The sequence below is a fragment of the Heterocephalus glaber genome, unplaced genomic scaffold (assembly GCF_053883595.1).
Source record: "Heterocephalus glaber isolate CG9 unplaced genomic scaffold, H.glaber_assembly_v1.0 deba00001454, whole genome shotgun sequence".
NCBI lineage: Eukaryota > Metazoa > Chordata > Mammalia > Rodentia > Bathyergidae > Heterocephalus > Heterocephalus glaber.
The window spans coordinates 8,777,462-8,789,850 of NW_028258303.1; the positions used below are offsets into that span (position 1 = coordinate 8,777,462).

Here is a 12,389-nt window from a genome sequence, read left to right on the forward strand (position 1 = left end):
CTTCTTATGTCACTGGACCTTTTTTTCCTGATTCTTTGATCATTAAATATTTGAGCACTCTATGCTGGTTTCAAATATAAATTATGATCGAGCATAATCTGTATTTCTATCCCAGAGGTCATGAAAGTGTACATACAGTGATTCAAGATTCTATATGATACACAAATTTTCATCTTTAAATAAGCATCTCAACCATCACCTGTCCAAAATAAAACTCATTTTTCCCTCTGCCTCACAACAGGTTACTGTTCTCCCTCAGTTTTCCTAGGCTCAGAAAACAACAGAAATATTTACTCAGTACTCAAACCACAGCTCTCAGTTTGCCTTGGTTTTCCTTTCTATTACTACTCTACCCCAGTTCAGCAGTGCTGTTGACACTGTTTTCAGGAGACATCACACATCTTTTCCTTTATCTCTCTTACCTGTTAGCACCCTGGTCTGTCAACATGATTTCTCATATATAACAATCTTCCTAAACATTGAACTGAAAAAGTACCTTCAATCAACAGCTCTTTTGCCAAGGGACACTGGGTCAAATATGCCACCATAACTACATCCAGAAAAGTATGAATGGTATTCTACTTAGTTTCTGCTGGTATAGTCTTATTAATAGTTATTAATATTGAATTATTGTTCAATGAATATAGCACCCCATTCTATTAAAGAGCATTTACTATCATGTTTTCCATGTTTTAAAAAATTCTCAAATAATTTCCACCTATCTTAATAGTCAGTAATTATCTGCAAGATTAGAGCAGCAATTTGTGTTCATGGCTTCTCTTATGCCTCACTTCCACTGTGATACCCGTAATTAAGATATATATATGATATATAATATATAACATACAACATATTATAATGTGTATATGTACACATGTATATATGTGGGGGGATGGGTTGGGGTGTGTATTTTATTGTTTAATTGTCCAAATAACCCTATGAAGTAATTATTATATTGCATATGATGAAAAAGTAACAAAAACTTTAATCAACTAGCTATTAAGAAGCCGTTGAGAAGCTACCGAGATTCATACCTATATATCTATGATTCAAAACGTCTGTAATCTTTACCACTCTAATATACTCCCTCCAATAAATTTTATTAATAAAATAGGGATGGAATTACAGAAAAATTTTTCTCCCCTTTGATCTCTTCCAGAGCACTTTTGTAAATTTGGGTTGCTTATATATTAAAAAGAATCATGGGGCCAGGGATTTAGCTCAGTGGTTCTCACAAGCACAAGGTCCTGAGTTTGATCCCAGGTACCAAAAAAAAAAAAGACCCTGTCTCAAAGAATCATGGAATTATACTTCTCTCCTTACCTATCTTCCAGATCAAGTTTTATAACCTCATAAAAAGCAGAACTTATAAACAGAAAAACCTTATTAAGAACCCTCCCAGTCCTTAGTGAATCTAAATTATGCCATTACCTAAATTCAAGACTCTCAGGAAAAGTACAGTGAGATCTATTGGTGTGTATGAAGACATTGTTGAATTGTTGAATTTTAACTTATGTTACTCTAAAAATAAGGAGAAAATTAAGCTGTAGAAACTTTTAGTCAGAATTGGCAATAGTACCCTAACTTAATTTGCATGATAAAGTCATGGTTCATTTACAGATTTTACAGGGAAAAAACAAAACTTGCAAACCATTGTCTTTGTTGCTCTCAAGTTGTACTGTGAATTCCACATGTTCCTGTCTTAAATGTACATCATTCAGTGAGTTTAAACGAATATGTAAGCCTTTGTAGCCACCACATCAACCCAGATGTAAAACACATATAAACTTAGGAATTTATTTAGTTGGTGTAGACCTATTCTGAGAAATGAAAGGTGATGTATAAAACACCTTGTTCACTCAAACAGAAGGTGCCTTGTATTTAAGCTTTTAGGGTATACACATGGAATTTCTTAACCAAATAATCACAATTTCAAGAGCTTAAAGGAGTTGGCCACAGCTTTTTCAATTACAGTAAGGCTTACCTTGAAGAGATTTGTGAGTGTGGTTTTTGCCTAATGGAGTGAATCCCAAATAGGGTTCACAGGAATCCAAAAAAATTTTAAGATAGTCACAAAAATACTTTTCAGTTTAGACTTCAGAGGACAGACACTGTAAAGAGATGATGCCTCTGGACACCAATGTATCCAGAACATAAAGGATGAGAAATCAATCTGCTAAAGATATATGCTCTTTATATAAAAGATTCCTCAGAGGGTAGAACCAAAATCACAGAGGAAAGAACTAAAGGCGATGGACAATTATTGCCAGTTTTGAGCACTAATCGAGAGACTTCTGACTTGCGCATCGTTCCACAGGTGAAAATGGGGCTCTGTGTTCCTGTGGTGCCTTACTTTGAATTGCTGCTGTAGGGGAAAATACCTGATTGGCCTTTGGAGGGCATGAGAGTGCTTGCATAGGAGAGGAATGCATTATTAGAGGCCAGAGGGCCTGCTCTCTTAGTCAGCTTCCGAGATGGACCTCCGTGTTCTGCATTCTCCTCTCCAGACTTCATGCCTTTTATAGTGGCGTTCTATGCAGAGACGTTTGTTCCTTGTAAGCAATAAATTACACAAATGTGATAACACAGTACTTCTCATATCAGGTTATAAAATACGTGGCACATCTTTTGTGTTGTTCTCTCTTCTCTTGCATTGTCTACTCTGGCAGAAGCCGGCACCCATGTGGCCCAACAAAAGGCCTGACCACAAGCCTCTAACAAATGAGTCCTCTTGTCATAGCAAGGAATGAGTTAGGCAGAATTTCAAGCCCGGAGGAGCATTACTGTGACTGTAACTACGGGTAACATCCAAACCACACCTTATTAGAGGACTGTAGCCATAACCAACTGGGAACAACTCTCAAATTCCACACCAGAAATTATGAAGCAAAGATGAACTGTTTACATCCTCTGAATCTGGGGGATAATTTGCTGCCTGCCCATACATAATTTTATAATATTTGAGAAGCCTTCAATGTTACTTAATTTACTTCCTAACTCTATCAAAATGTTTCTTCTCTTTTCAATTTTATATCAGTACATGTTTGAATTCCTTGTGTAAAGTTGGTACATATACATATCTAAATTCCTTTTATTATGTTTTGACTAAATGTTTTTGTAGATTCTTTATATAAACAAATACGATATTTGCAGATAGAGATCTTTTACATATTCTTTCCAATATTATCTTTTTCTATGTAAGACTTCCTGCATAAGGTTCACTAGAGCTGTGTGGACACTCTACTTTCTAGTCATATCAGGAGGATGGTTCAGTTTTTCACTATTAATTATGGATATTAGCTACTGAATAGAAATTCAGTATATCTGATTTATTTATAATCATAAATTGATGCTCAATATTTTTTGAATGTATTTTCGCCTTCTATATATGATCATTTTGTTACACAGTGAATTGCACTGATTATTTGAATTATAAAAATGCCTTGAATTTATATGATAAAATCAAATAGGTCATCATTTTTTTACATACTATTGGACTTTATTTACTAATTTATAAAAGGTATTTGTATTCACATTAATAAGAAAAGGCCTTCTGTAGTTTCATTTTTCCTGTAAGAATTTTGCAAGATGTTTTGCTAACAGGCTTATTCTAGCCACAGAGAACAAATTAAGAAGTATACACTATTTCTTCTACTTCTTAAAGTCATTTCATATTTGTCTTATGTTTTCCTTAAATATATGATAAAATCCACCCATGAAAGTTTTGGGTTTTTCTTTTGTTTTTAGAATTTGTCTCAAAATAAAAAAAAAAATTAAAGAAAGCCTTGGGAGTTAGTTCATGTGAAGGTTTCTGTTCAATCTCCATAATAATGACAATGACAATAACAGTAACAACAACTTTTTAATAGAAATTAGGGGCTTCAGATTTTCAATATTTCTCATGTTACTTTAGAAGGTTGTATATTTCACATAATTTGCCTTTTTCATCATATTGCCATTTTTTCCTGTACTACTGTCTATATATTTTTCCCTTACGATTTTCATATATATAGAATTTGTACTGATTATTCTTCCTTGACTCATTGCTGATTTTGGTGAATTGTGTTTCTTATTTCTCTCTATTTTTTGTCAGTCTCTCCCTTATGTCATTTGTTGTTCTTGTTAAACGTCTCAACATTTTATAAATTTCTAGTATTTGGGGTTTTTTTTTTTGTTTTTTTGATACCAGGGATCAACCTCGGGACCTTAGGCTTGCGAGGCAGGCAGCAGAACCACTGAGCTAAATCCCTGGCCTCTAATATTTACTTTTAATTTCATTGCTTTTTATTATTTTCCCCTTTCCTTATTTTTACTTAATTTTCATTCCTTCCTCTGGCTTCTTAAGTAACAAATTTAGGTCACCAATTATAATACACTCTTCCTTTCAAATAAACTTTTAAAGGTGCAAATCTGGCCAAAATCATTCTTTTAACTATGTCCCACTAATTTTGAGTTGTGTATTATTATAATCAACTCCTTTGAAAAATTTTAGACTTTCCCCTGATTTCTAAATTGATCTGAGTTATATAATTATTATTATTTATTCCTAATTGAATTTTGTTTTCAAAAAATGTTCTCACAAATTTTTACCTTAGAAATATATTGAGACTTATTCATGACTCACCATACATATATTCTGTCTTGGTGATGTTCCACATTTATGTGAGATGAAAGTATGATTCTCTTGTTAACATTCTATACATTTCAGTTAGGTTAGAGAATGTGATAATGTTCAGATCTTGAATTTTCTTATGTTTTGTTTGTTTTATCAATTATTAATAGAAGGGTATTAAAATCTTATTGTAGTTGTTAATTTGTCCATTTTTTATTTCTGTTATTTTTGCTATACACATTTACAATTCTGTAAATATATAAATATAGTGTCCACATTTATGGTTATTATGTTTTTCAAAGAATTCTTTCTTATTATAAAATGTACTTACTTGATTCTGATAATATATCTTATATTTATATCTACTATAATATTAATTCACTACCTCTACATATATAATTTTTGTGACAATTGTTTTGCTAATTTTTACTTACACATATTTTGTAAGCTAAAGAAAATATACAAAAGAATAAAAATTTGTACCGAATGATGATGAATGGTGAAGTTCAAAACACTCTAACATTTGTCAAGTGGTTACAATTTATATTTAAATTAATAAAAACCAGAATTTTATATTGAAAATTATCTTTGAAAGATTTCCTTTTTTTGATGAAATGAAATTAAAGTGTGAGCTATTAGATAACTGAAAACAGAAAGAGAAATATGGGCAAGAGCTCTTTAATTAAAGCAAGTCTTTTGTAAATGACACAGAGCCCAAATATTTCTATCAAGTACATGCACTTGTAAATTAAATCAACTCTCAAACAAATATTTCCCTGATGTTCATGTACCTAGCTATTTTGTTAAAATAGGTTCATCATGCTTTAAAAACATTTTTTGTTGTCGCCATTGTAGTTGTTTTGAGACTGTGTGATGCTATGTAGCTTACTCTGACCTTGAACTAACTATGTTAGTTACTTTTCTTTCACTACTGAGACAAGATACCAGACACCAAAAGTTGGAAGGGAAGGGGTTTATTTGGCTTACAGTTTGTAGAGGTTTCTGTCCACAATCAGCTGGCTCCAAGGCAGGGATGGCAAACAGGCATTGCAGAGAAGAAACAACATGGCTCTCACAAATCAGCAATGGCAACAAGTGAGTTAACAGTGTCTCTCTTTCCCTTTTATCTTATTCAGACTACTTAGGGCAGGTAGCACTCACACCCACCCTTAATTCTAGTGTCCTTGAGCCTAGCACTGTATCATGAATCAATTCCAGCTTCACAAACTCTAGATCCTATGACCACATGAGGCTTTCGGGGGACATCTAGCCCCAAACAAAAACACTTACTATTGATTCTCCTGCCTCAAGCCGCCTGAATACTGGGATAAAATTGTTTACCATGTGCAGCCTGTTTGTTTAACCTTTCTAACTTTTAAAAATGTTTCATTATTTAGGAAATCAGCTAATTGCATCCTTAACACTTATTTGTTAGGTTCCAATTTACAATCCCTGGAGCTGGAGAGTGAGGGCTGACAAATAATCCAGGACATTCTTACCAGTTGTCACACTAGAAAATGCACAGCTTATTTGCAACTGAGATCTCTCCCCAGTAGCCTTTCTGGTCAGTTACCATGGAGTGCAAGTGAATTTGATAAAAGATGACAAAAAGAGAAGAGAACAAACTAAAGGGGGACATTAAAATACATCTTATCTCTGTAGACTTTAAACATTTTTCTTTTATGGAATAATGAAATTATATTTTAAAAATTAAGGGAAGAATTTTAAATATTTCTCATTTACTATTGTTAGTTTTTCCATCTCTAATGCTAAAGACAGAAGTAACACCAATAGAATTTCTAAGGTCCCAAAGACAGTCTTATTTTTTAATAAATGACTCAATTTTTTAAATTGTTGGGAACATACATGTGTATTTTAGTAACACCCGATGTATTAAAAAGAGAAACAAAATCAGAAGTGTAATATTCTATTCAGATTATTCACAAGTGGCTCATCTTAAAAATAAAATCAACATTAATGACATTAAGATGTCAACAGTGCATCATTAGGAAAATGATTAGTTTAGCCAAAGAAGTAAACACAGGTTTTATATGAAGGTTTATATTTTAAAAACTATTAGACTTACTGACTTTGGATTTTGTAATGATTTATATTTAATCTTTTCCTCTAGAACTACAATAATGGTGTGTAAAAACAAAATAATCTGTGTTTGGAAGGCATGTCTACACATGGGAAAGCCAATCTCTAAGCCCTTAGAGGTTTTTTTTTCTAATTGTGAAGATCTATGGGACAATTCTAAAAATATAGTTATTGAATACCAGCACCATCTACTCTGCAGAAAAATTTAAAGAGCTTCAAGAGATCATCTCCACTTGCAGTCTTGATTAAATTAAATATATAAGTGGGTTGACTGAATTGAATCTAGTAATTGTGACTTTGTCTCTATTTCACTTTCTGAGAAAGATCATATTCTATACTTTCAAAGGGAGAAGAACTTGCTACGTATATATTTCATCTTCATTTGAATGGGCTCTCAAGTTTACGTTTTTATTCTATTAATGATTTTTCAGTGGCAGGCGAAAATTGAATGAAATAATTTTGTCTGTAATTTATTTAGTAAGCAGCAAACATCACTTGAGTGAATAAATAGAGGGTGAGCTGATAAGCTTGTTTTATTCATACATCTTCTTGGAGTCTTCTTGGGAAAGAGAAGAATATCATTACAGTGAGGGGGAACAGATTCTGCACATTACTAAGAAATGCACGTTGTCACAGAACCTCCAGAAAAGTGACTAAGGCTGGGTAAAGGAAATTAGGAAACATTCAGAATTTAAAGAAGAGGGACCTGATCTCATATTCATTTTTGTCTGCAATGGGGGATCTGGTTTGTTGGATGGGAAAACAGTTAAGGAGAAGGTTCAGTTATGAAGTTATTGTCCAAAACTGGGACATCACTCATGCAGAAGCAACTAGAGAAAGAGTGATGGGCACATTTGAAAAGTATTTAGAAGTAAGCAGTGAGGTGTTAGCAGTGAAGTCTTATGAGTGAGTATTTAGGAATGAGGGTCCTCACACAGTGAGGAAAGTTTCAACTATGTTCAATGTAGTTTAACACGCAATATCTAAATCCAGTTCTTTTATTCCAGGATACATGAAAGAATCCTCTGGAAAGCCCTCAGCATTCACACATGTGGGATTACTGAAGCAGAATCTTTAGAGCACTGAACTCAATCACCTCTATACCTGGTTTTTACCCTGAGATGATTAACAGACAGTCTCTCTGTTACATTCATTTTCTCCATTATGATCACTTTTTAAAATACACTGAATTGAAAGTCCACATCATAACTTAGAATAAGAAACATGATTCACAGAACTGGGTTAGTTTAGTATTATTTGTGTTGCCATGATGATGACACACACTGGAAGAATTACTAATTGGTGAACATTTTTTATTAACCACTAAGTAGGTTAAGTAAAGAATAATGCAATGCAGTTAATGACAAAATAACTAAAAGGAAGAAAATCTTAAATGAACTGATGAGATTTAATATTCTGTTATCATCTAAGGCAGTTTGCCAAAAAAAACTGCAAAAGTTTTAAACGTGATGCTTTAAAAAATGTTAGCTAAAAGTAAAATTTTAAGGTAGCTTTAAAGTATTATAAGTAGAATTTATTATCAATGCTTATAGTCATGAAAATACAATGGGCAGTATGAAATATATATTTAAAAACTCAGGTCCTGTGGCCAATGCACTATTGCCAAGTGGATTACTCTCACCGTGCCTGGCAGTGAGGATGGAGGGTTAACTTGATTGGCTTTGCAATCTGCCCGAGGATAAGTTGTATTATGTTAGGTGGAACTATGAACTTGCTATTGTCTTTATTGGTAGGTTAAGTATGGTTTAAGGAGATATGCTTGGGTGTGAGGCTGAAAAGTCTGAGCTGTGGAGTTTATCAACTTGATTTGCACTGTTGCACAGACATGTAATTATTGGTCACTACACATCACCTTTAAAAATCAATTCTCTTTAGCTTCTTTAATGAAGAAAAACAGAAGTATAAACACAAACTTAATTAATTCTGAGTTCTTCCTTTTTAGTGAATACCACTAAGTATTTTTAAATTATAACATTAAGAACCTGAAGAAAGCATCTTGACACCTCCCTGTCATTTCTTCCTACTTCCTTTTTACTTGTATCTTTTAAAAATTAAAATCTAGACCAAAGAGAGGTATAAAGCTGGATAGTTGAATGTTTACAGATTATGAGATAAATATCTTTTAATATACAGATATTATTACATTTGACTTGTTCAAAGAGGTTCATACTGCAAGTTAAGTCAAAGGTAGGGGAGATTCTAATTTATCTATTCATATATGGTAAAATATTTATCTTGTTTGAATAGAAACCATATAGCCACACATATAGTATTCTATTGGTAAATATTTACCAGGAGGAATGGCAAAAAATAGCTCTCATTTGCAGAGTTTGCCAATTCCTGTGGCACTCTCATATCACTGACTCTGAACTATAAAAATGTCATAAATGAATCTACAATTGAAGATGTAAAGGAGATGTTACTAGTACCTCCACCAAAGAAATGCAGTGTGTCCAATTCACAAATGCAGATAATAGTCAAATAAAGAGGAATTGACTTTTGAGTGCTGTTATTCTTCGAAAGTATTTTTTCAGTTATGTGTATGTAACTTATATTTATGCCTTTTCTTAACTGCCAGGTTACAGAATTACTGAAGCTCTAATAGTAAACAGGTACAAGCCTACTTTCATTTCTGTATACGACTTCACAGATTCCATATAAAGATCACAAATGACCAAGCAAGTGATCTAAACAAGTATGAGATATAACAAAGATCTTTTCTAATGTTTGTTTATAAAAGTGAGTGAAAGCATAAAACTGTAACCCTCCAATAGTCTATGAAAAAAATTTAACTTAAATTGACACTTCCAGATTCAATTCTCATCTCCAGCAGCAGCCACTAATAACGTCATTGTTATTAAAGTGTTTAAGAAAATTAGCAATCATTATTATAATGTAGTCATGTTACTTCTTATTCCAAGTACTATATATTTTTGTTTTCACACTATACTTATCTCCCATTAATAACTAGAAATCTATTAAAAGTTAATGGGATATAACAAAAGTTATTTTGATTTGAAATCACAAATTTCAGGCTGTTTTTCTGAATTCACACTTACTGGAGAAAATTCTTTAAAAATGTATGGCTCTCGCTTTATATATCAAGTAATAGAAGAAATTACTAAAGTATATAATTGCAATTTTCAAAATCATATCATAGTGTACGTGAATCTTAAAAACATCTGATTCCTGGGGGAAAATGATAATGTGAAAGAATCCCTCCACACATTCTCCACTTGCTCACCATTTGAATGTAAGCTATAAGAGGGTAAACACATTCACTGGACAAAATTAGTCACTACGTCAGCTTGAATTTTCCTGTATTGGTTGTCATTGGAACAAAAACTACTAATTAACTATAGTACAGTGTCATATAAATAAAGCTGAAATATCATCCAAGTGCAGTACCTCGATCACTCAGTAGCTACATAACAACATGTACACTTACCATAATAGCTGATGCTTTCTCCTTAACTTATAAAAAAGAGGAGGCTTGCCATCAACTTATTTTTTCATAGAAGCTTAGCATTTTAGACTTGAAATTCTGAGTACCTATTTATAACCAAAACTCCAAAGTCTTCATCTCATAAAGAGGAAAGTTAAGCACAAAAGACGTGACTTTTGCCCAATGCCATGCAGACCCTATTAATTATAGGGTCTGACCAGGTCTGAAGAATTCATTATCTACCAGCACTGGGAGGAATTAATCTGAGAATAAGCAGTACCTCCTGGAGAACTCTCTTCATCTTCAGTAACAAAGTCTTCACTGCTGTGCAATCTTGTAACATTAGTCTGAATGGCAGTGGATCTATGCCTCCATGCTCCTCCACACTCTGCAAGGGCCAGTCTGCAGATGGACTGCTGGGCACGTGGCTGACATAGGAACACCTGGAGTCCTGGTCAACATCTCTCGTTAATTTCAAAGAAAGATTCCTAATAAGGGAAAATAACAGAAATTAAAACGCAGCATGCTTTGACTATTTTTCCTAAACTGTTGATCAATATCATTAGTATGCTATAAAAAATTTTTGGTGAACCTCATCATTTTCTCATATTCTCCTCTGAAAATACTCAGAAATTCTGAAATGAGTTAATTGTATATTTAATGATAAGATTCAATTGCAATTACTGTCTTAGAATATGATTTTTCTCTAATTTGCATTTCATGTATTCATGATACTTAATTCATTTTAAAATGTTAAGACTCAACAAAAATCACTGGAAGACAAATTTTATAACTAGTATTTCTCATAGCATGCTTAAAATTAACTGGAATCAAAAGATTAAGCAGCCAAAATTAACAGAAAATTGATTTGATAATTATTATTTTAAATAATTAAAGCAATCAATAACTCAGTGATTAAGGAAGGCACTTTACAATGAATTTTATATTAAAAATTTTTAAAGGGGGATACAAGTGGGAGATGCATAACTCCATGATATTATTAGCATATAGAGAGAATCAAAATATGCCATCCTCCCTCGCAAAATGCCACTTTAGTATAAGGATCATTTTGAGCTGAAAGCAACTGAGAAAAAGCAGATGTAAGAAAAAGTCTCTATCCTTCTCCTATACACCTAAAAGCAGATATAGATTTACAAAGGTGCCATCCTCCTTTTCTACCAGAACTTAATTGCTAGAGAGAACTCAAGATGTTCGTCAGGCCAGAGAAGGCACCAGAAATATCTATGTAACAACTTACTGACTAGTGCTTGTCTTCAGTAAGTTTCTTTGTGCAGTATCTTTCTTCAGTTTGCTGCCCTAGGCACTAAAAGTCCTTTTCTTGTTACTTCGGTAAAATATTGCTGTTCTTTTTTGTTAAAATGCTATATAGCTCCAATCCTAACCACTCATTTGAGTTACTCATCTGAGTGTTGCTGCTTCTATGCACGATGCATGTGTTAATGAACATGATTGCATTTCTCTTGTTAATATGTCTTTTGTCAGTCCAACTTACAGGACCACGGCTGCAAAGCCTAGGAGGGCAGAAGGAAAAGAATCAAACACAGAATGCTCACTCTCAAAAAAATCTGCCTCTTACAGACAGACAAAAAACACATTAATAAGAGTGGGTGTCAGTCTCCAGGCAAGTCTAACATTTAAGTCCTTACAAGGCTGCCTAAGGTACTATAAGTATTATATAAATATTTGTTATTATTATTTACATAAATTATATGGTTAGTGGAGGGCAGGGTGTTGCACTGTCTAAGCACATAGGTTAGTTCATCTCAAGTTCACTTTTTACCTGCTTTTTAACTCAGACAAAATTTACTCGTCTGCACTTGAGTATCACCACTTGTACAATGAAGACTCTCATTACACCTGCTGGCTGAACTTCTTCAAAGTGTGCATAAGTTAACACACATGACAATGGCCCTCAAAAAAACTGTAAGACTATTTATACGCTTTAAAAACAGATATAAAATGCAGGTAGTAGTAACTCTTACCACTTCAAAGGAGTGTTTTCTACAGTAATTATACAAAAGTTTATTCCAATTGAATTACTCAATTAATAATTAGATTTGAATAATATTGAGTATTATATTATTTGTGTCTCTGTTTGACCTTAGTACCAAGTGCTAGGATACTTCTTTGTTTTTTTCTCAATTTAGATTGCTTAGAGATTTTGTTATATAATTAAGAAAATAATAGTAT

At 33.0% G+C, this 12,389-nt stretch overlaps 1 protein-coding gene across 8 annotated transcripts in view; it reads right to left on the reverse strand.

Moving 5' to 3' along the window:
• Positions 1 to 12,389, reverse strand: part of Ccser1 (coiled-coil serine rich protein 1) — a 1,339,591-nt gene that overhangs the window by 856,880 nt on the left and 470,322 nt on the right. For all 8 annotated transcript variants that reach the window (XM_004848079.4, XM_087215778.1, XM_087215776.1 and 5 more), the window contains one exon: positions 10,459 to 10,666. In XM_004848079.4, coding sequence (XP_004848136.1) covers positions 10,459 to 10,666 — 208 coding nt within the window. The remainder of the gene's footprint in view (positions 1 to 10,458; positions 10,667 to 12,389) is intronic.